The sequence below is a fragment of the Apodemus sylvaticus genome, chromosome 5 (assembly GCF_947179515.1).
Source record: "Apodemus sylvaticus chromosome 5, mApoSyl1.1, whole genome shotgun sequence".
NCBI classification, from domain to species: domain Eukaryota; kingdom Metazoa; phylum Chordata; class Mammalia; order Rodentia; family Muridae; genus Apodemus; species Apodemus sylvaticus.
The window spans coordinates 69,784,276-69,808,319 of NC_067476.1; the positions used below are offsets into that span (position 1 = coordinate 69,784,276).

The 24,044-nt window shown below is 34.2% G+C and overlaps 1 protein-coding gene across 1 annotated transcript; it reads right to left on the reverse strand.

Annotated features, from left to right (window-relative positions):
* Window positions 1–13,853: 13,853 nt before the first annotated feature.
* Window positions 13,854–14,774, reverse strand: LOC127684357 (olfactory receptor 4P4-like). Its single transcript, XM_052181300.1, has one exon. It carries the CDS (start codon window positions 14,772–14,774, stop codon window positions 13,854–13,856), a length of 921 nt encoding a protein of 306 aa, XP_052037260.1.
* Between the last annotated feature and the right edge of the window lie 9,270 nt (window positions 14,775–24,044).

Consider the following 24,044-nt stretch of genomic DNA (forward strand, 5'->3'; position numbering starts at 1 on the left):
GGTTCATGAATGAGAAGGAAACCATAAGAAAGGTGTTATCTGCAAAAGATACAGGAACTAGTTTTACCATGTAGAGTGATAGATTATTTAAAGCAAATATTTTTTTCATAAAAATATTCTACTTATTTATTATTAAATTGTCTACAATTTCAATATCATTATTAGTTTAAGGACGCTGATGAAATTGACTTCCCCACAGCATTTTCCACCACAAACTTGCTGACTTTAGTGTGCTTCTGATTACTTTTGCAGTTCAATTAATGTAAAATAAAACATATCCTTTCATTATTTACCTAATTGTTTCATGGTTAAAAAAACACCTATTGCCATTGACTGATGTAATGTATTTTTCTCTATTTTTAAAATTTTAATTAGGTTGGCAAGGATGAGGTCTTAACATTCCATAAAATTCCTATTTTCCATTTATATTATATATTTTATTACCTACTTTTTCAATTAATAACACTTTTATTTCTAGGTATTGTTCCTTGAAAGAAGGACAAGAAATTCTGGTAACCTACAAAACATCTGATACCATCTTAAAACAGTCTTTATGATATTTTATAAATAGTATGTATAAACAGAAAATAATGATCCTTGCTAGATAGCTATTAAATATCTCATGTCTACTTTTCTTCTAATTCTTAAGAGTATACTTTAAACTATTCATACTCTTTGAGATTACATTAAAATAAATATATATTTTATGTTATCTACAAATAAATGATTGCACTCTAATTATCTTAATATCTAGATTATTTTTATAGGGTCAGATTATAGTTATCATCTCTAGCAAAATATTTTATCATTCAGGCATCTAAATTTTTCAGTCTCAGGTCACAGGAACAGTTCAAAAGACAAAGTTAAAAATTGGTTTAGAGAAGGTATCTATAATTGTTTTTTTGGGGCTAAACTATTATCAGATCTGGAAATTTTTATGATCATATTCAAGTACAAAATTTCACTTCCTTTAATAATGTCATTTATTAATGGGGGATTTTTTCTTTATTAAATTATTTCTTTACTTGCATTTCAGATGTTATCCCCTTTCCTGGTTTCCCACCCCCGGACACCCCCTATCCCATATCCCCTCCAAAAGTTTAAATTAGATTTTCAAAGCCAAGGCTTTCTAAAATTTCCTCATGAAAATATCATCATATAGCGAAATTATATGAAAGTAATCATATGTATGTTTCAGGTGTATAAGCACTTTTTCTGGATAAGTATATGTACATCATATGTGTAATTGCTTCCTGAGAAGCATGAATGCTTACCTGCATTTGTTTTTATATAAACCATGTATGATCCTAGTTCCTGAGAGAAGGTATTGACTCCTCAGTAAACAGGGTTATAGATGGTTTTGAGCCACAGTGTACTTGCAAGGATTCAATGCCAAATTCTCTATAAAAGCAATAAGTGTTCTTACTGTTGATCTATCTCTCTAGAACTCTATTCCACCACTTAAATAATTATGAAAATTTCTAATCATGTAATTTAGGTTTGGGTATTAATAAAAAAGCATAATATTAGTTGCAATGTATTATCATTGTCAGTACTCAAACCACAAGACAACGTAAATTTCATTATTATAATTAATGATTTCTTATTTAAAAAGTTACATAAAATTAATAACTAACCTGAGAATTTGTTGATCTGTCAAGGTCAAATAATGTGAAAAAATTCATTTCCATCAAATACAACCGAATATTAAACATATGATTCTTGGTAATTTTATAATCTATCTGTATTCTGTGAATGTTTATAAAAAGTATGTTTTCTATATTAATTCAAAAAGGCATGGAACTTATTTAAGAATAAATTTAAAGTAATAGATTCATATTTCATTACATTGAAAATAATTGTGCCTTCATCAATTATTTAATGACTGGTTTAATCAATGTTCTCTTTCTGACTTGATTATTTTTCCTTTCATACTGTATTTATCTTAAAGCTTCATTCAATAAACTTTCTATACATAAGGAACTTAAAATCTATACATCTCCAGTATATCTTACTCTCAAACATAAATTCAATGTGTTTAGTAATATAAAATGTTTTGAATTGTTGCTAGTGAAATATTCTGTATTATATTTTGAATGCAATAATACTTATGTAATATTGTTAATGTCATCTCTATTATAAAGATATTTTCCTATAATTCACTTATTGTGGATTTTTATTTATCATGGGCAATATCATGGCGACTTCACTCATAATTTAAAAAGCCAAGACAAAAATCCAAACTGCAGCAGAAATAAAACTGACATTCATCAGAATAGCTTAATGAGTTTCCTAAATTATTCAGAATGGATGACCCCTTGCTTTGCACAGCATTGAATAACATGACATGTTGTGTTCCATAAGAATGGCTATATTGGTCTTACAAACTGAGAAATAAATTCTTGAGGCATAAAAAGAGAATATTAAATATATCATATTCTCTTTTGTCATCTTTACCAGTTTTTTTTCTACTTTGGTTTTGAATTTTCATTGTTGTCATTTTGGATTTTTTAATGTTATATTATTCTCTTTTCTTATTTTTACTTTTAATGTCTGAGAACCATTATTGTCCCTATACCTCTCCATAAGTACTAATAAATACAACCCATCAGGTTTTCATCAGGTATTAAAATATACCTTAATGTCCTTAAGACAAATATCACTAGAATACAAAGTATCTTCTACAAACAACTGTACTTACCTCAACTGCTCAGGCAAGATAGAGCAGTTTGGCTATGTTGGACAAAAAGTAGTAAACACATACTATGTAGGTGTTGGAAGTGATGAAGACGAGCTGAATAATAGAAAACTCAAAAAGGCAGAGAAAAGAAGGGGGTGAAAATGGGTGTATGGTGGCTCCTTCTATGGGTCTACACTGATTTGAAGAGACTCTGGTGGGAAGAATTTGCTTCTTCTGGATGTTGTCTTAAAGAATTGCCTGCCTTAAATTCAGTGACACTAGTTTTGTTTCTTTCAGAGACTCCTACATTCAACGTTACTTCTATTCATAGCTTATCATTTTTTTGGAATATTAACCCACTACTCCCATTTCTCTATCCTAAAAAGCTTGTTATTTAAAAAGTTACATAATAAATTGTCTCTCAAACTATGTAACTTAACTTCATGATTCATGCTGTCTCAACCAAAGTAGCACTAAGAAACAGACAGGGCAGAGGAGAAACATAAATTCACACTATTCAGTATCTATAAAGTCTGCTATCTTTATCCAGTCTTCTCAATTGTGAAAAATTACTATTTAATCATTCTTTCTGACTCTTACTGGACAGAAAGTACATACATCATGAAGGGCTTAAGGTAGATAAAATGGCACCAAATGTTTGTGAAGAAGTAACTACTTAAGATATCAGCACCATCCCTATGATGTTATTTTTCTTTCAATGCCATTACATATATTTTAAGCCTCATTAGTGTCATTGTTGGCCTGAACATTATCTGTGAAGTAGCTTACCATGTTTATAAAGTAAATTCCAAGTTCATGTCAATTGTAAGTAAAAACTTTGTAATATCAATTTAGAAGCATTTAAAAGTACTCAGCCTATACTCTAATATACCCTACTTTGCTCAAATAAACCTATGCTATAATATTACTATTCTTTATCATCAAAAAGCCAACACATTCCAGAAGTTTTGTCAAGGGTATTAATCCCTAATACCCTTATCCCCTAATTTTAGTTTGATATAATATCTTTAAGTTTTAGGTGCGCATGAATAGCTTTTGCTCAGCCTAATCACATTTAGAAACTTTACAGGATAACATTTGGGGAATATATCCAAAGTTTATTGCCTCTGGAAATAATCATAAACTGTAATGTGTCAAATGCATCATTTTCTTTTAAAACAAAAATAATGGCCTTTCACCTATTCATTTCTTTTAAGGAATTCACTGATTTTAGAGAATTTCTTTTTTCCAAATATAGTATTTCATATTTACCATAACAGTAAACCATTACAAATATATCGTTTTCAATTTAGTACTTCTTTTCACGTACTAGTAAAGTATTCTAAAAACGTTCACACAGTGTATAAGGCCATATTAAATTATATGTATTTACCAAATATGTAATAATGTATCTCTGAACTCACAAACGTGGAAATAATATATCTCACCTGCTAGATGACTGGCTACATGAGTCTCATCTGCACGTACTTTTTGATAGCAACTTTCCCATAGGATGCTGAAAGAAAAAATCTCTTTCTGCTCTCTATAGGGAATATGTTAACACATAGTTGTATAAGACATTGACCTTGTGGGCCACATTGCTGCCAAAGTTTCCCTTTCAATTAATCAAAAATATTCCACAGGCTATACTGTACCTAATTTGCAGTATCTGTTTAAACTTTGGCAACATTAAATCAATTCAGTATCTAAACAGGGGTTAGACAGGGCTTAGGATACAAAGGTGTTGTCATTTATATGAATGCTGGTAGAGAAGAAAACCAGAAATGTATGAATCTGTATTGAAGCTGACACTAGCAGGAAATAAAAAAAGAGATAACATATAATTATCTTTCCTTTTTTCTTTTTCTTTTTCTTTTTCTTTCTTTCTTTCTTTCTTTCTTTCCTTCTTTCTTTCTTTCTCTCTCTCTTTCTTCCTTCCTCCCTTCCTCCCTCCCTTCCTTCCTTCCTTCCTTCCTTCCTTCCTTCCTTCCTTTCTTTCTTTCTTTCTTTCTTTCTTTCTTTCTTTCTTTCTTTCTTTCTTTCTTTCTTTCTTTCTTTCTTTCTTTCTTTTTTGAAGGTAAGTAGAATTGTCCTGTTTTATTTTTTGTTTTTTTTTTTTTTGTTTTTGGATATTTTCTTTATTTTCATTTCTTATGTTATACGCTTTCCAAGTCCTGCCCCCCGCAGAAAAGACCTATTCCATCTCCCCTCCCCCTGCTTCTATGAGGGTGTTCCTCCACCCAGCCATTCCCACTACCCCATCCTCGAATTCCCCTTCACTGGGGCATCAATCTTTCACAGGACCAAGGGTCTCTTTTCACATTAACAAGGCCATCCTCTGCTACATTTGCAGCTGGAACCATGGGTCCCTCCATGTGTACTCCTTGGGTGGTGATATTGTCCCTGGGAGCTCAGGGGGGGGGGTCTGGTTGGTTGATATTATTGTTCTTCCTGTAATATTGAAAACCCTTTCAGCTCCTTCAGTTCTTTCTCTAACTCCTCTATTGTGGACTCCGTGCTGAGTACAATGGTTGGCTGTGAGCATCCAAATCTGTGTTTGCCAGGCTCTGGCAGAGCCCCTCGGGAGACAGTTATATAAGGCTCCTATCAGCATGTACTTCTTGGCATTCACAAAGATGTCTAGGTTTGATAACTGTATATAGGATGGATCCCAGGTTTGGTAACTATATATATGGGATGGATCCCCAGGTGGGAACAGTCTTTGGATGGTGTTTCCATCAACATCTGCTCTACACTTTCTCTCCATGTTTGCTCCTGTGAGTATTTGTTCCCCATTGTAAGAAGGAACAAAGCACCCACACTTTGGTCTTCCTTCTTGAGCTTCATGTGGTCTGTGAATTGCATCTTGGGTATTCTGAGCTTTTGGGCTAAGTGAGTGCATACCATCTGTGTGTTTGTGATTGGGTTACCTCACTCAGGATGATATTTTCTAGTTCTATCCATTTGCCTAAGAATCTTAAGAATTCATTGTTTTTAATAGCTGAGTAGTACTCCATTGTATAAATGTACCACATATGCTATAACCATTACTCTGTTGAGGGACATCTGGGTTCTTTCCAGCTTCTGGCTATTATAAATAAGGTTGCTATAAACATAGTGGAACATGTATCCTGGTTATGTGTTTGCCTTCCTATGTTGAGGAAGGGAGCATGGGATGGAGGAAGATATTGTACCTCACATAGCAAAATTGCAAGATATTTATAAATATTATTAGGGTGAAATAGCTGAATGTTGAAACCAGAAATCTGTCCTACAGCCCATACAAGATAAATTTCCAAGATTCCAAAATTCTTAATTTCAATTAGGATTAGTATGAATACGAGTTCTGAATCTCACATTAGTAAAACAAATCATTTTAGTTTGCTTTACTAACTCATGTCACTGGAAACAGACAGTTCCTTCATTTTTCAAGTTTACATAGTCATATTGGAAAGGGGGAATTTAGAAATGACTAAGAGCTAAGTAAATTAAGCTATAACTTGGGAGAAGGAAAAATAGAGTAGGAAAGCTAGATATATCTCCAACTTCTTGTAGGAGAAATAAGTAGAGAAAATTAGGAATAGTAAATTACAAATCAAAAGGATACAGACTTAGTAATGAAATTTGTAAACAATTGAAACTTCAATGAGTGTCTTCATAGAGAATAAATAAATGTTATGTCATACAGCTTATGATTTGGATGCTGTATGGAAAAAGGAACTAGAAAGAGACGAAAAAAGAAAATATTTCTGACTTGGAAGACAGAAAGCAGGACAACTTAGCAATGAGGTTCTGGAAGCAACTACATTAGTTAGAAGGGTCATAATGTATAATACAGAGGTTGCAAAATAGAATTTTTTTCCTTCTCATAGGAGGTCTTCAGACTCAGCTTGTCCAGTGAAGCTCCCTGGAGTCTTCGTCAAAAGGTAGAATCAATCTATTGATCCATTTGTAAAGCAGATTATTATTGATTAACCATGCTATTTCAAAATTTGAGTAGTGATAATTTGTTGCTTTTAAAAGTAAAGGGTTAGCAAGAACACACAGAATAATATTCAAAAATCATCATGAACAAATTTAGTTTAAACAAATGTTTTTATTCTTCTACATGTATAGTTTTTCTGTAAAAGTAGGGTTCAAAGGGACTTTCGGGGAGTGGGGAGCTAGAAAAGGGGAAATCATTTGAAATGTAAATAAATTATATCGAATAAAAAAATTAAAACAAAACAAAACAAAAAATGACATTAAATGTAGGGAAGATAATGTTTTATAGCTCAGGGGTAGAAGTTTTTTCTAAATGGGGAATTTTGCAGGCAAAGAGATAGGTGTAGAAACACAGAAAATTACAAGTAGGTTATAACAACCTCTTGTGAAACTAAGGCATGGTTTTAAGTTTGTCATAAAAAGGTAGTTATAAAAGCAAGTACTCATAACAAAATGTCATCATAATAACTTCTTGAGAACAAAGCCATGGTTGCTTCTCCTGGAACAGGCAGTGCAAAACCAACTATAGTTAAGGAGAGCCCAATTCTCAAAAAACAGACCCAATCATAAACAGGAATAAATCTATAGTTTGTCTTGCTATTTTTTAACCCTAAGGAAGAGGGAGACAGGCTGGTTTATCAGACCATGCTTAGAATGAAAATAAGCTCTCTCTCTCTCTCTCTCTCTCTCTCTCTCTCTCTCTCTCTCTCTCTCTCTCTCTCTGTGTGTGTGTGTGTGTGTGTGTGTACTTATATGTATAGATATACTAAATAAAACACTCTGCTTTATTTTAGAAAAATTTTTGGAGTGGGAAAGATAGGGTCCCATAGCAACACTGCTAATCCTCATAATAGGGTGCTATCTTTCAAATAAAGTAGGTGGTGAATCTGAGGGAATTAGAAGTGCATGTAAGTTGAAAATTCTGTGTTTAACTCTGTACCCCATTTTTAATAGGGTTATTTGTTTATCTGAGGTCTAACTTCTTGAGTTCTTTGTATATATTGGATATTAGCCCTCTGTCGGATGTAGGGTTGGTGAAGATCTTTTCACAATTTGTTGGGTGCCCTTTTGTCCTTTTGGCAGTATCTTGTGCCTTACAGCAACTTTGTAATTTTATGAGGTCCCAATTGTCAATTCTTGATCTTTGAGCATAAGCTATTGGTGTTCTGTTCAGGAACTTTTTCCCTGTGCCCATGTGCTCAAGACTCTTCCCCATTTCTTTTCTATTAGTTTCAGTGTGTCTGGTTTTATGTGGAGGTCCTTGATCCATTTGGAGTTGAGCTTAGTCCAAGAAGATAAGAATGGGTCAATGTGCACTCTTCTGCAATGCTGACTTCCAGTTGAACCAGCACAATTTATTGAAAAGGCTATCTTTTTCCACTGCATGTTTTCAGCTTCTTTGTTGATGATCAAATGACCATAGGTGTGTGGGTTCATTTCTGGGTCTTCAATCTTATTCCATTGACCTACCTTCCTGTCACTGTACCAATACCATGCAGTTTTTAACACTATTGCTTTGTAGTATTGCTTGAGGCTCAGGATACTGATTCCCCCCAGAAGTTCTTTTACTGTTGAGAACAGTTTTTAGCTATCATTGGTTTTTTGTTATTCCAGATGAATTTGAGAATTGCTCTTTCTGACTCTATGAAGAATTAAGTTGGGATTTTGATGGAGATTGTGTTCACTCTATATATTGCTTTTGGAATGATGGCCATATTAACTATATTAATCCTGCCAATCCATGAGCATGGAAGATTTTTCCATTTCCTGAGGTCTTCTTCGAAAGAATTTTCACCTGAAGATCTTTGGATGGCTGAGAAGCACCTTAAGAAATGTTCAACATCATTAATCATTAGGGAAATGCAAATCAAAACAACCCTGAGATTTCACCTCATACCAGTCAGAATGGCTAAGATTAAAAACTCAGGAGATAGCAGGTGTTGGCGAGGATGTGGAGAAAGAGAAACTTCTACACTGCTGGTAGGATTGCAAGATGGTACAACCACTCTGGAAATCAGTCTGGTGGTTCCTCAGAAATCTAGGCATGACACTTCTGGAGGACCCTGCTATACCTCTCCTGGGCATATACCCAGAGGATTCTCTGGCATGCAATAAAGACACATGCTCCACCATGTTCATAGCAGCCTTATATATAATAGCCAGAAGCCGGGGCGGTGGTGGCACACGCCTTTAATCCCAGCACTTGGGAGGCAGAGGCAGGAGGATTTCTGAGTTCAAGGCCAGCCTGGACTAGAGAGAGAGTTCCAGGGCAGCCAGGGCTACACAGAGAAACCATGTCTCTTGGAAAAACAAAACAAAACAAAACAAAAAATAATAGCCAGAAGCTGGAAACTACCCAGATGTCCCTCAATGGAGGAATGGATTCAGAATATGCGGTATATTTACACAATGGAATACTATTCAGCAATTAAAAACAATGAATCCATGAAATTCTTAGGCAAATGATTGGAACTGGACAATATCATCCTAAGTGAGGTAACTCATTCACAAATGAACACACATGGAATGCAGTCACTGATAAGTGGATATTAGCACACAAGCTCTGAATACCCAAGACACAACTCACATATCAAATCATTCCCAAGAAGAAGGAAGGAGAGGACCCTGGTCCTCGAAAGGCTTGATGCAGCATTATATGAGATTGCCAGGACAGAGAAGTGGGATGGGATTGATTGAGGAACAGGTGGATGGAAGAGGACTTATGGGACTTATGGGGAGGGGGCAAAAGGGAAAGGAAAAATCATTTGGAATGTAAACAAAAATTATAGAAAATAGTAATAAAAATTATAATGCACACAAAAAGAACTACATATAAGTCATGTTTGTAATATGTTAAGGCATTCAAAATGGATATAAGAGAGGTAAAAGCATAAATTACCCCAGTCACTCAAAGATAACTATCAGGACATATGAGTTTGGCAGTCAGTAATGGAACGTTAGATGCTATATGTAAGATATGCTAAAAGAATCAAAGTTTAAAAGAATCTGTCCATAAAAATGGAAAAAGGAAGGGATAAGTTGGTAATTTCTGAGATATAATAGAAAGTGGGGGGAAATTACAGAGAATAGGAAAGCAAAGAGGTGTCCACCTTGCTGTTTGTAGGAAGTCTTTCAAAGCTAGGGACCTAAAATTTTAATACAAATGATAAAATTCATGGTGAAGGTTGGATATATGTGAATAATATGCTTGTAAATTTTGTTTATGATAAGCTGACATGATTGCAAGTGGGACATTTATTGTCCTCAGTTCCTTGAGATTCTCCTATCTGTAACTCTCTACTTTTCTGAGCATATAAGAACCATGATTATGAGCTTAATAAGAGTCAGAACTTATAGTCAAGCTTTCTTTTGACTTGTCTATAGTATTAATAACTAAGTAAGGCAAGTACCTTTAGTGTCATGATTCTCTGTTACTAATGTACCTTGAATATATTATTTTCTTAATTTCAAGCTAAAACTTCATTGTGTAAAGTGAGTATATTAAGGGGTACTTCTGTACACACTTGAATATTTCATAGATGTGTTCCAATTCTGTGAGCAAGACCAGGCTACTGCCCAATATGTCTACTATAATTTTTCTTTATCCATATCCTTAGACTGTACATGCTTAAGGGTATACTTCTTAAACAACGATACTTAGGATTAGACTCATTCTGTTTTTCAAGAAGAACTTAAAATACAACAGTAGTTGGTATTGGTCATGTAATAAATATTCATGTCTAAAAACTGCATGTGTTTTTATATCACTGCAAATAAAATTCAATATTCACACATTGGTGCAATAAATTGATGACTTTTATGTTTGAATCATATTATATGCTAATTAGAGTTTAGATCTACTGTGCAGCAGAGAAACTGAGCTTGGTACTATGAGCCAGAACAAAAATATAGAAATAAAAACCATGTGTGGAGCCGTCATAAATCCTGACTAAGAGTCAACTTCTATTGTTTTCTTAAATACATGTGGTGAGCATGTCAATTATCTTACAAGCATCTTTGTTTATGTCAGTTGAATACTGTTGCAAATAGCCTTGTTCATGGAGAAATATGTCTTTAGATAATGGGTGAATCAGATATAATCAGTTATAATTGAAAGACTGAAATATATGAATCTTGCTATAGCATAGAAGTGTTCCGAAATGCTCAGAAACTTATAAACTGTTCTGGGGCTCAAGGACCACTTTGGAAGATGTTTAAGAAAAATTTAAGATCAAGGGGAAAGCACAGAATGTTGAATAACAACATTAATGTCAGAATATAAATATTGGCTATCATAAATATATATTAATATGGCAACAAAAATGAGTGACAAAAAGGAGATAAAACAATATCACCAAAGATTGTAGGAACCATATCATAAAGAAATAAATCAACACTAAAAAAGGAATTCACCAGAAATTAAATTTTATTAAGAAAACATAAAAGTTGAAAATTAATCCAGTTCAATATTATTTTCAAACCTAATATTATAACATCATATTTCCCCTGAAGTTGTATATTTTGGAAAATAAAACAAATAATAGCATGATTTTTTTTGTGGTTTGTTGTTCCTGAAAAAATCTTTTTGATGAAGAAACTTCTTATAAGTAATTCTTTCAATCATCAAATATCACAAGTAGAAAAGATTCATCATACTAATATACACACAAACGAGCACATGTCTATACACTGTAATTCACCACGTAAAATTGCACGGCTCCAAGAAAAGATGCTACACTATGTCAAGCAAAAATGTATATGCATAAATAATGACAGAACTCATTTTAGTTTGAAAGGGGAAAATATTTTTCTTTAATATCCTAGACTTTTGAACAGGTTCATGCTTAAAGGAATGATTTGGATGAATTATAAATTGTGTTGACTTTAGGATTCTCTCCCTTTCCAATATCTAAATGATTCTAAGAGATGAATACCTCAGTGAGGGAATTATGCACAGAATAAATCCAGGATTCCTGACTGAGAAAAGTCAAAAGCCTTGGTAAAGAGAAATATAGAAACAAAAAATTAAAACAATGAGTTGAGAGAGAGAAAATATTGCAGCAACATTATATAATTTATGAGAAAAACTGTATGCACAGCAGCAATATAGTTCAGAAAATAAACAAGTAAGATTTTACAAAGAATATGCAAAGGGTAGATTCCATTCTTTCTTTGATAGGCAAATGGAGATATTTGCTCATTGTTTTTCTTTTTCTAAAAAATACTTTTCTCATAATATAAGACTTTAGGTGACATCAGAATAATCTATCATTAGATGCATAGTAAGTATGATAGCATAAGAGACAAATAAAAGTTGAGGTTATAATTTAGTGATATACTACATTTCAAGTGTACTTAAAAATCCTAAGTAAGAATCAATGAATATAAACATATAAAATCAAAAAGTATTTGAGTATCATTTGGTGTATTGATTTATCACTTATATTTTTCTTAGTTTGGTTTTGGTTGGATTTGATAATTTTTCATTATTTAACTCCTATTTTAAATACATTTTTTACTGCAGTTTCTCCTTCTTTCTCTTCTCCCTAACTTCTCTTCTATTTCTCTTCAGAAAACAAAGCTGGCCAACAAGGAATATGCACACAACATGGCATAATCAGATAGAATAAGACTTGGCACAAACCCTCATATCAAGTCTGGAAGGGGCAAACCAAAAGGAGAAAACATCTCAAAAATTGATAAAAGGGTCAAAGACACCCAACACACAGTTAGGAGCCCCAGTAAAGCAGAAATCTAACAACTATAGCATATATACAGAGGACCTAGCACAAATCCATGCAGTCTCATTTTGATGAATCGTTTCTAAAAATAATAAGGTATCACTCTATTCATTTAATTTATGTGATACATGTATATTATATTTATAATCTTGCTCAATCTAGCTATGAAAATCAAATTGCCTTAATTTTTATAAAGAATTACCATCTAATGCAGATTATTTTGAAATAGTAAATATCTCTAGGATTAGCAGCATTGGAATTGAAGGAATTAGGTTTTTCTGGGGTTTTTTTTTGGTTTGTTTTTTTTTTTTTTTTTTTGTTTTTTTTTTTTTTTTTTTTTTTTTTTTTTTTTTTTTTTTGCTTGCTTGCTTGTTTAGTTGATTGGTTGGTTGGTTTTACTTTGTTGATTTGTCACCAGAATCTTCCTGGAGAAGGAAAAACTGAGGGTGGATATATATATATAAGGCACGGACTCTCAATCATAGTAACAAGAGTAAGCTAAGCAAGACAGATTAAGGAAAAATTCCCTGAACTGGGAGAGGCTTTTGTGTACATTTCTATAAAGTGTATCACTAACTGGAAGAAATACAGGAAATAAGAGAGCAAAGCATATATCATGAAAGTGTCTCATAAAACATGCTGTCTTTAGACATTTGGGCATTAACTGAGTGATCTTCCAGGTGAGAAATATTATATCATTTCATGTATACCAAAAATATATTCATATGACTATTGTAAGCAACTAAAGCATTGACAATAAGATTTGCAAAACACATAGGTTACCCTGAATTTCCCAAATTCAAAAGTCAATAATCATAAAAGCATACCTGTTCAAGCATTGTGAGTTCTGAAAGTATAGAAATAAATGCAAATCTGCTCTGCAAGGGGTGAGAAGTAGAAGAGAAGGAAATATGAGAGCTTAATGTGTTCAGAGTATATTACATAGATGTATGAATATGACCATATATAATCCAATATCATGCTCATGAATATATGACAAAGGCAAACATTAAAATATAATAAATTTTAAAACCAAGTGAGAAAATTGAATTAAATTTCTACAAATAAAATTTCTTGTAATTTATTTTGAGACAGAAGATTAAAGTTGTTAGAGATCTACTTCATTTTCAGAGGTGTGCGCGCGAGCGCGCGCGTGCGTGCGTGTGTGTGTGTGTGTGTGTGAGTGTGTGTGCTGGGGTGACTGAAAAAGGAACCTAGATTATTCCAATTTTAAGCATGTACTCTACCAAACCAAGGTGATTCTTGAGGCTTTTATATCCACCTGATCAAATGTGGATGAACTTGTGCTTTGTAGATTAGACAGAGCATTAAGTTGTTCCTTTGACTTATAACTATCCCCAAATTGTTTTTACTTTATGTGACTTGTTGAATAGTAGCTGACCTAGGGACATCAGAGCAGAATCACAAGATTCTCTCACTTATTTCAACTATGAGTGTGACAGCCGAGACCAAACCTTGTGCATGGTGCTTTTCATCTCACTGTTTCTCAGAGTGTAGATGACGGGATTCAAGATGGGGGCAATCACAGTGTAAAACACAGAAATTTCCTTATCCTTGTTCTCACTCTGTGCAGGTAAAATATAGGTATAAATACAGGGCCCAAAAAATAAAACTACCACCATTATGTGTGAGCTACAGGTTGAGAGTGCTTTTCGTTGCCCTGCAGATGATCTTGTCCTCAGAGAATACAATATGAGTATGTAAGAAGCAAGTAGTACAATAAAAATGGCAACAACCACCATTCCAGAGTTTGCAATTGTTAAGATACTAACAACATGAACATCTTTGCAGACCAACTTCAAAAGAGGCTTGATGTCACACAAGTAGTGATTGATGTGGTTGGGACCACAGAACGGTAGACTGAGCACCATGAGTAGTAAAGCAATGGAGTGCCAGAACCCCAGTATCCAGGCTGTGACAATCAACATGTCACATCTCTTCCTGCTCATGATAGTCATGTAATGCAGGGGCTTGACAATGGCAACATAGCGATCCAATGCCATGGACACCAGGATGAAGATTTCCACACCTGCCAGCAAGTGGGCAGTGAAGAGCTGGGTCATACACTCATTATAGGAAATGTTTTTTCTTGCTGAGGCCAAGTCCCTGATGAGCCTGGGAATCACAGTGGAGGTGAAGCAGAGGTCCATGAGGGAAAGATGACAGAGAAAGTAATACATTGGTTGTTCTATTAAGTGGCTGCAGGTGATGGTGAGTAGGATGACAGAGTTCCCCACTAAGACTGCCAGGTAGCAAAGCAGGAACAAGAAGAAGAACAGCAGCTCTATTTGTCTATTCTCCCAAAGACTGGTAAAAATAAACTCTGTGACATTTTTGTGATTTTCCATGAATTCTACGTGACTCCACATTCACAGCTGAAACTTAGTTCATCTGAAATTAAGCAACTATAAAGATGCAACTTTGAAAGATTTTTTTACATTTATTTTTTCAATTTTTTTAAATCTTTGGGTTTTTTTACACTACAGCTTTTATTGCCCTCCTGGTCCACACTCTGGCTATTCCACATCCCATACCACCTCCCCAACCCCTGAGAATATCCCCACTACCCTGTCCCCCACCTGACCAGACATCTCCACTCCCTGGGGTCTCCACTCTCTTACAAATATTCTATATTGAAAACCAATAGTCATATTTGATTTATGTATATGCACTAAATAAGCCTTTTAGGAAAGTGCATAAATATACTCCTAATTCTTAACTCAATATTATTGATAGTAGATTCTATACCTAGAAATTTTATAATAATTTATACATATTAAGTTCTCATTAAGCAAACTGAGTTCTCGTCCTGATACACATTTTACATATGAACAAATACAGAAATGGCAGGTATAATTGAATTATAGAAACTCTTTAACAGGATGCAATTCTAAGCTCTGTATATTTTGCCTAATTCCATTTTATTAATTTCTACTCATTTCCTTCCTTATTAAAAATAATAATTGCATTATATTACATTGTATTTATTACTAAATATTTAAAATTTGGTAACTCTTGGTTCTGTATATCACATGATTTATCTATACATTCCCATCTCATAGTTAGAAATTTACACATTATTTGGAATTAATAAACATTTTCTAAATAGTACAACAGTCTTAACCACATCAGTGAAACAGCATGAATAACCTGATAGTACTTTGAATGTTTCACGTTAGATAATTCAAAAAATTTAAAAAAATTAATGTTTCTCCTTAGATAATTCAAGATGCAGACAGTCTAGGAATAAAGAATTTTAGGTAATTATATCTGGCATTTCAAGAGAAAGTTTAATTTTTATTTTTCTCTAAAACTTTAATGGCACATTTTAGAGGCAACTGTTGACATGTTATAGTCACTCCAGAGATCCAATCATTCTTTCTTATCTGTCCTGCTCATTTAATCTCATACTGAGAATGTGGTAATCATGGTGATTTTGACATGTTGGAACTTCAAGGAAATAAGTTAACTGCATCATGTTTTCACAATATTTCAATTTCCATCTCAGAAAAATCATACTTTATTTCTAATAGACTATAGAATTAAATGGATTTTCCATTAGAGAGAGTAGGAGGGGTAGATACTTGCCAAGGGGTTATAGTACTCAATGCTGTGAGTTTGTTTCTATAAATGAGATCAGCTACAATCCCCCAACATAAATTGGTGAGAGGAATTAAGGCTACAGTTTGCTTAACCCAAATTAAACAACTATCAAACACAAAAAATAAAATATTGATTTTATATAAATTTGTTCCAGATTCATACTATATAGAATAATCTGTGGATTGACGAGTCAAAGAAATGTGCATAAGCAAGAAAGAATCAAAGTCGAAGAAAGCATAAATCTTAATAGGTCAATAGGTCAAAGTGTAGTGCAGATGTGGATGCAAGCATGAAACTAATTAAGATAAAAATCCAATTCTATTTTACATTAACCAAATGTTCTAAGCAAAACAAATGTATGCAGACAGAAATGCTTTAAAGTTATTTTATAGAGTCTCTAGAAGTTGAATAAACACATCTTTGTATGCAGAATCATCCACAGGTACTATTCTATCCCAAAGCCCCTTTGGTTCTTCTTGTTTTAAGTTGATTTTAATTGAAATAAAGAAGAATGGAAAAGAAAGAGAATGGAAAGTAATGATGAAGTGAAGACAACTGGAATAAACCAAGGAAAGAAGGAAGGGAGAGAGGGACCAGAGAAGGGAGGGAGGGAGATAGGGAGCTTTGAGTATGTAGTCCATGCTGGCAGAGAAGCTATAGCAGTAAAAAAGGCCCAAACTATGGAGTCAGAAGCATGAAATCTATAGCCACTTTGCTTCCACATCTATGAAACTGGAAGTGAACATTAGTGCCCCATTAATAGCCTTTTTATATGTAGGTATTTTATTTCCCTCTTCTCCTCCTTCTTCCATCCTATCACTACCTTATCCCAATACTGCTGTCTCCTGCAACATACAACAGTTCTTTGCTGGTTGTCATGTTACATGTATACTATTGTACTTTCTATCTTTCTAGTCCTTTAATAATAAAATCAATCTCTCACTTTCCTTCTCTCCCTCTCCTCCTCTCCCCCTTTTCTTTCTCTGTCCCACTGCTCCCCTCTCTCTGCCCCTTTCCTGCTTCCACTTTTTTCGTTCTTCTTCTGCCTCTCTACATTTCTCTCCACCTCTTTCATCTCTCTCCTATCTCCCATTCTTTGCCCACCCTCTATGTCTTTTTCTTTCCCCATATTTCTCACACATACACAAACTTTCATAATCAGATTAGGAGTAAAAATATTTTACATCGTATAGTAGTAACATTCTTCTTATTTAAACCTTATTACCTGAAAGTCTGTAATTTAATTTTTAATGGAAAGTCCTCTAATACATACTGTTTTCAATGCTTTGGTAACTACATTTTAAAAGGAAAAATAGGGAGAGAGAGAGAGAGAGAGAGAGAGAGAGAGAGAGAGAGAGAGAGAGAGAGAGAGAGAGAGAGAGAGAGAGAGAACATTGCAATGTATCCCCTGAATCTTAAATAAAAGCTAAGACCATGAGGATATGTGGCTAGTGTTGACCATCAGGAAGTACTTTCTATGATTTTCTGCTACTTTAAATAAGCTAATCTTCTTGGAAAAATCGGGAAACAGCAAAACCTAATCTCAATGACTTGTCGTGTACAATTAAAGGAATAGAAAGGTTTACATGCTTTATATATAGAAGCAATAATACTCTAAACATAGTATAAATCCGTTTTCATCATTTTTCCAATTTTATCTCCATTATGACCTGGAAAGCAGTATGTCATTTTTGCCTGTGTTCTAAATAGTCATACAAACAGGACAGGTCTGTACACAAACAAACAAGGTATTGGTATCAAAACAGTGTTTACATATTTCTGGAGATCATGCTTAAATAAAGTGGATTTAGCATCTTGCCTAATAAGCTAATTTTTCCTATAATTGCCATGTAATTTTTTAAAATATCTTATTACTTAACATAACTATGAGCAAAGATATGTCAGGAATTGAATTTATAAGTGGAATTTATAAATACCAAATTTCATGCAGAATAAAATCATTACCTTGTAGAATTCACTATAATCATAGCTCTCTTTCTCTCTGTGTGTGTGTATATATACATACATACATACATACATACACACACATACATATATACACATATATATACATACATACACACATATATACATACATACACACACATATATACATATGTATGTGTATACACACACACACACACACATATATATATATATACATATATATATATATATATAATTCATTTATGACACTTACTTCTGTCAGGATCCAAATATTTCTGGGATACCATGTTTTCTATAAAGTGGTTCATCTTTTCTTGTCTTTGACCTGTAAATGAAACAAAACAGTAGATGTTGAAAGAACCTATATTTCTCATAAAGTTTGACCCAATGTCACTTTGAAAGATTCACTGCTTGAAGTACTTAAGCTGAAATTAAAGGAAACCCAAGGGGAACTGTCTCAGGGGCACTTTTTGCAAGATGTCTAGGTTGTAGATATGCATGTAAAGGTCAAGAAAACACTATTCAGTGGCTCTCTTTTATTTATTTACAAGGGCTATGGCAAAATGTATTGGTCTTGCATAACATATAATAAATGTTGGATTGCTTTAAATTTAGCTGTATCACTGTGCTAAAAGTATCCTCCTAATCATCTAATCAATATTAAAAATCATTGTTATTATAAAGGCTTGCCAATACTTCTCAATATTTAATTATGCCCACTGGAAATTTAGAAGAAATTCATAATACTTTGTGTTAATAGGAACTAGCTAGCTTTACTGTAATGCCTAAACCGGAAAATTCTAAAAGATGTAATCTGTTTTCCCTGTCTTTAATATATAGACTTAGCCTTACCAGAAGCAGTTTGAATTATATGGGAAACCGAACCTGTGTACTTTTATAAATAATTCCTTCCTGTGAGTCAGTTGCTCTTCCAAATATTTGTCTAATTATGATAATGTCTGGATATAAAAATGGAAATGGAAGACTGTCACAGTGACACATATCTGTGATCCTTTATCACTCAAGAGGCTATGATCTGAGGATTGACTGAAGAATTAAGACACCTTTGTGTACCTCCAAAGTTCTACTTTAGCCAAGACTACATAGTAAGACTCTGTTTCAAAGTGGCACAGATGACAATGTTTACTAGTAATCTGGGAAATATTTTGCCCTAATATGTTATTCTCATACATGTATATAAAAGCCATGACCCACATATTTGTATATATTTCATCTTACTAGGTATGAAAATTATTTTCATTTCCACTTTTTCTTTTTTTAACTTGTCTTTATTGCTCCAATTTATCTACACTTGTCTGGTATTTCAATATAGGGAAATTATTTTTCATGTCTTCAGTTTATAACTTCTTAAATAAACTCTTTATTTAATTTCAATTGGCCATGTGATAAGAAAAATTCTATTCCTAAAGAAGAAGCTGGTATTGAGTAGGCTTAATTTACTTATCCTCATGTAATTTGGTGACTAAATACCTTTATAGACACATTTCATTTTTCAATTAATTTTTAATTATTTTCTATATTCTTTGTTTACATTCTAAAGGCCTTACCCTTTCCAAGTCCCCCCACATATGTCCCATAAGTCCTCTTCTCTCCATCTATTCTCCGATCTTTCCCCCTCCCTTTTCTCTGTCCTAGTACTCCCCTACAATGCTGGATCAAGCCTTTCCAGGATTAGGGCCCTCTTCTTCTTTCTTCATGGGAATCATTTGATAAGCTAATTGTATCTTCAGTGTTTAGAGCTTCAGGGCTAATTAATATCCACTTATCAATGATTGCATTCCATATATATTCTTTTGTGATTGCGTTACCTCGCTTAGGATGACATTTTCCAGTTCCATCCATTTGCCTAAAAAAATCATGAATTCATTGTTTTTAATTGCTGAATAGTAAGTACTCCAATGTTTATATATACCACATTTATTGCATTCATTCCTCCATTGAGGGATATCTGGGTTCTTTCCAGCTTCTGGCTATTATAAATAAGGCTGCTATGAACATAGTGGAGCATGTGTCCTTATTGCATGCTGGATATCCTCAGGGTATATGCACAGGAGAGGTATAGCAGGGTTCTCCGGAAGTGTCATGCCCAGTTTTCTTAGGAACCGCCAGAATGATTTCCAGAGTGGTTGCACCATCTTACAATCCCACCACCAGTGAAGGAGTGTTGCTCTTTCTCCACATCCTTGCCAACACCTGCTGTCTCCTGAGTTTTTAAGCTTAGCCATTCTGACTGGTGTGAGGTGAAATCTCAAGGTTGTTTTGATCTACATTTCCCTAATGATAATGATGTTGAGCATTTCTTAAGGTGCTTCTTGGCCATCTGAATTTCTTCAGGCAAAAATTCTTTGTTTAGGTCTTTAACCCATTTTTAATAGGGTTATTTGGTTCCCTGGGATGCAACTTCTTGAGTTCTTTGTATATATTGGATATTAGCCCTCTATTGGATGTAAGGTTGGTGAAGATCTTTTCCCAATTTGTTGGTTGTCATTTTGTCCTTTTGACAGTGTCTTTTGCCTTACAGAATCTTTGTAATTTTATGAGATCCCATTTGTCAATTCTTGATCTTGAAGCATAAGCTATTGGTCTTCTGTTCAGGAACTTTTTCCCTGTGCTCATGTGCTCAAGACTCTTCCCCATTTCTTTTTTATTAGTTTCAGTGTGTCTGATTTTATGTGGAGGTCCTTGATCCACTTGGAGTTGAGCTTAGTACAAGGAGATAAGAATGGATTAATTTACATTCTCCTGCATGCTGACCTCCAGATGAGCCAGCACCATTTGTTGAAAAGGCTATCTTTTTTCCAGTGAATGTTTTCAGCTCCTTTGTCGAAGATCAAGTGACCATAGGTCTGTGGATTCATTTCTGGGTTTTCAATTCTCCTCCATTGGTCCACTTGCCTGTCCCTGTGCCAATACCATGCAGTTTTTAACACTATTGCTCTGTATTATTGCTTGAGGTCTGGGATACTAGTACCCCCAGAAGTTCTTTTACTGTTGATAATAGTTTTAGCTATCCTGAGTTTTTTGTTATTCCAGATAAATTTGAGAATTGCTTTTTCCAACTCTGTGAAGAACTGAGTTGGGATTTTGATGGGGATTGCATTGAATCTGTATATTGCTTTTGGCAGGATGGCCATTTTAACTATATTAATCCTGTCAATTCATGAGCATGGCAGATTTTTCCATTTTCTGAAGTCTTCTTTGATTTCCTTCTTCAGAGACTTATTGTCATAAAGATCTTTCACTTGTTTGGTTAGAGTCACACCAAGATACTTTATAGGGTTTGTGGCTATTGTGAAGGGTGTCATTTCCCTAATGTCTTTGTCAGCCTGCATATCCTTTGAGTATAGGAAGGAAACCTATTTGTTTGAGTTGATTTTATAATCTGCCACTTTGCTGAAGTTGTTTATCAGCTGTAGGAGTTCTCTGGTGGAGTTTTTTGGGTCACTTAAGTATACTATCATGTCATCTGCATATAGTGAAAATTTCACATCTTCCTTTACAATTTGTATACCTTTGACCTCCTTATGTTGTCTAATTGCACTAGCTAGAACTTCAAGTACTATATTGAAAAGATATGGAGAGAGAGGGCAGCCTTGTCTAGTCCCTGATTTTAGTGGGATTGCTTCAAGTTTCTCTTTATTTGGTTTGATGTTGGCTACCAGTTTGCTGTATATTGCTTTAATTATTTTTAGGTATGGGCCTTGAATTCCTGTTCTTTCCAAGACTTTTAGCATGAAAGGATGCTGAATTTTGTCAAATGCTTTTTCAGCATCTAATGAAATGATAATATGTTTTTTTCCTTTGAGTCTGTTTATGTAGTGGATTGCATTGTTGGATTTCTGTATATTGAACCATCCCTGCATTCCTGGGATGAAGCCCACTTGATCGTGTTGGATGATCATTTTGATATGTTCTTGGATTCAGTTGGCAAGAATTTTAGTGAGTATTTTTGCATCGATATTTATAAGGGCAATTGGCCTGAAGATCTCTTTCTTTGTTGGATCTTTGTATGGTTTTGGTATCAGTGTAATTGTGGCTTCTTAGAACGGAGTTGGGTAGTGTTCCTTCTGTTTCTATTTTGTGGAACAGTTTGAAGAGTATTGGTGTTAGGTCTTCTTTGAAAGTCTGATAGAATTCTGCACTGAAGTCCTATGGTCCGGTGCTTTTTTTTAGTTGGGAGACTTTCTATGACCCCTTTTATTTCTTTAGGGGTTATGGGACTGTTTAGATGATCTATTTGATCCTGATTTAATTTTGGTGTTTTGTATCTATCTAGGAAATTGTCCATTTCCTCCAGATTCTCCAGTTGTGTTGAGTATAGGCTTTGGTAGTAAGATCTGACGATTTTTCTATTGTTTCTATTGTTCTATCTCCCTTTTCATTTCTAATTTTGTTAATCTGGATACTTTCTCTGTGTTTCTTTGGTTAGTCTGGCTAAGGGTTTATCTATCTTGTTGATTTTCTCAAAGAACCAGCTCCTGGTTTTGTTGATTCTTTGTATGGTTCTCTTAGTTTCTACTTGATTGATGTCAGCCCTGAGTTTGATGATTTCCTGCCTTCTACTCCTCCTGGGTGAATTTGCTTCTTTTTGCTCCAGGGCTTTCGGGTGTGTGATTAAGCTTCTAGTGTATGCTTTCTCCACTATTTTTTTTTTTTTCCGGCACTCAGGGCTATGAGTTTTCCTCTTAGCACTGCTTTCTTTGTGTACGATAAATTTGGGTATGTTGTGTCTTCATTATCATTAAATTCTAAAAAGTCTTTGATTTCGTTCTTTATTTCTTCCTGGACCAGGTTATTATTGAGTAGAGTATTGTTCAGTTTCCATCTGTATGTGGGCTTTCTGCTGTTTTTGTTTCTATTGAAGACCACGTTTACTCCACAGTGATCTGATAGGTGGCATGGGATTATTTCGATCTTCTTATATTTGTTGAGGTCTGTCTTGTGACCAATTATATGGTGGATTTTGGAGAAGGTACCATGAGGTGTTGAGAAAAAGTTATATTCTTTTGCTTTAGGGTGAAATGCTCTCTATATATGTTAACTCTAATTGGTCCAAAGCTTCAATGACTTTCACTGTGTACCTTTTTAATTTCTGATTTCCTGATAGGTCCATTGAGGAAAGTGCAGTGTTGAATTCACCCACAATTATTTTGTTAGGTGCAATGTGTACTTTGAGCTTAGGTAAAGTTTATTTTATGAATGAGGGTGCCTTTGCATTTGGAGCATAGATGTTCAGGATTGAGAGTTTCCTTTGACCAGCAAGAAGTGTCCTTCTCTGTCTCTTTTGATGACTTTAGGTTGAAAGCCAATTTTATCTTATATTAGAATGGCTACTCCGGCTTGTTTCCTGAGACCATTTGCTTGTAAAATTGTCTTCTAGCCTTTACTCTAAGGTAGTTTTTGTCTTTGACACTGAGGTGTGTTTCCTGTATCCAGCAAAATGTAGGATCCTGTTTAGGTATCCAGTCTGTTAGTCTATGTCTTTTTATTGGGGAATTGAGTCCATTGATGTTAAGAGATATTAAGGAATAGTGATTATTACTTCCTGTCATTTTTGATGTTATCCTTTATATTTGATTGGTTATCTTCTTTTGGGTTTGATGAAAGAAGTTTACTATCTTGCATTTTTCAGGGTGAAGTTTCCCTCCTTGTATTGGTGTTTTCCTCCTATTATCCTTTGTAGGGCTGGGTTTGTGGTAAGATATTGGATGAACTTGGTTTTGTCATGGAATATCTTGGTTTCTCCATTTATGGTGATTGAGAGTTTTGCTGGGTATAGTAGTTTTGGCTGGCATTTGTGTTCTCTTAGAGTCTACATGAGCTCTGTCCAGGATCTTCTAGCTTTCATAGTCTCTGGTGAGAAGTCTGGTGTGATTCTGATAGGTCTTCCTTTATATGTTACTTGGCCTCTTTCTTTTACTGCCTTTAATATTCTTTCTTTGTTTAGTACACTTGGGGTTTTCATTATTATGTGACAGGAGGTATTTCTGTTCTGGTCCAGTCTGTTTGGAGTTCTGTAGGCTTCTTGTATATTCATGGGCATCTCT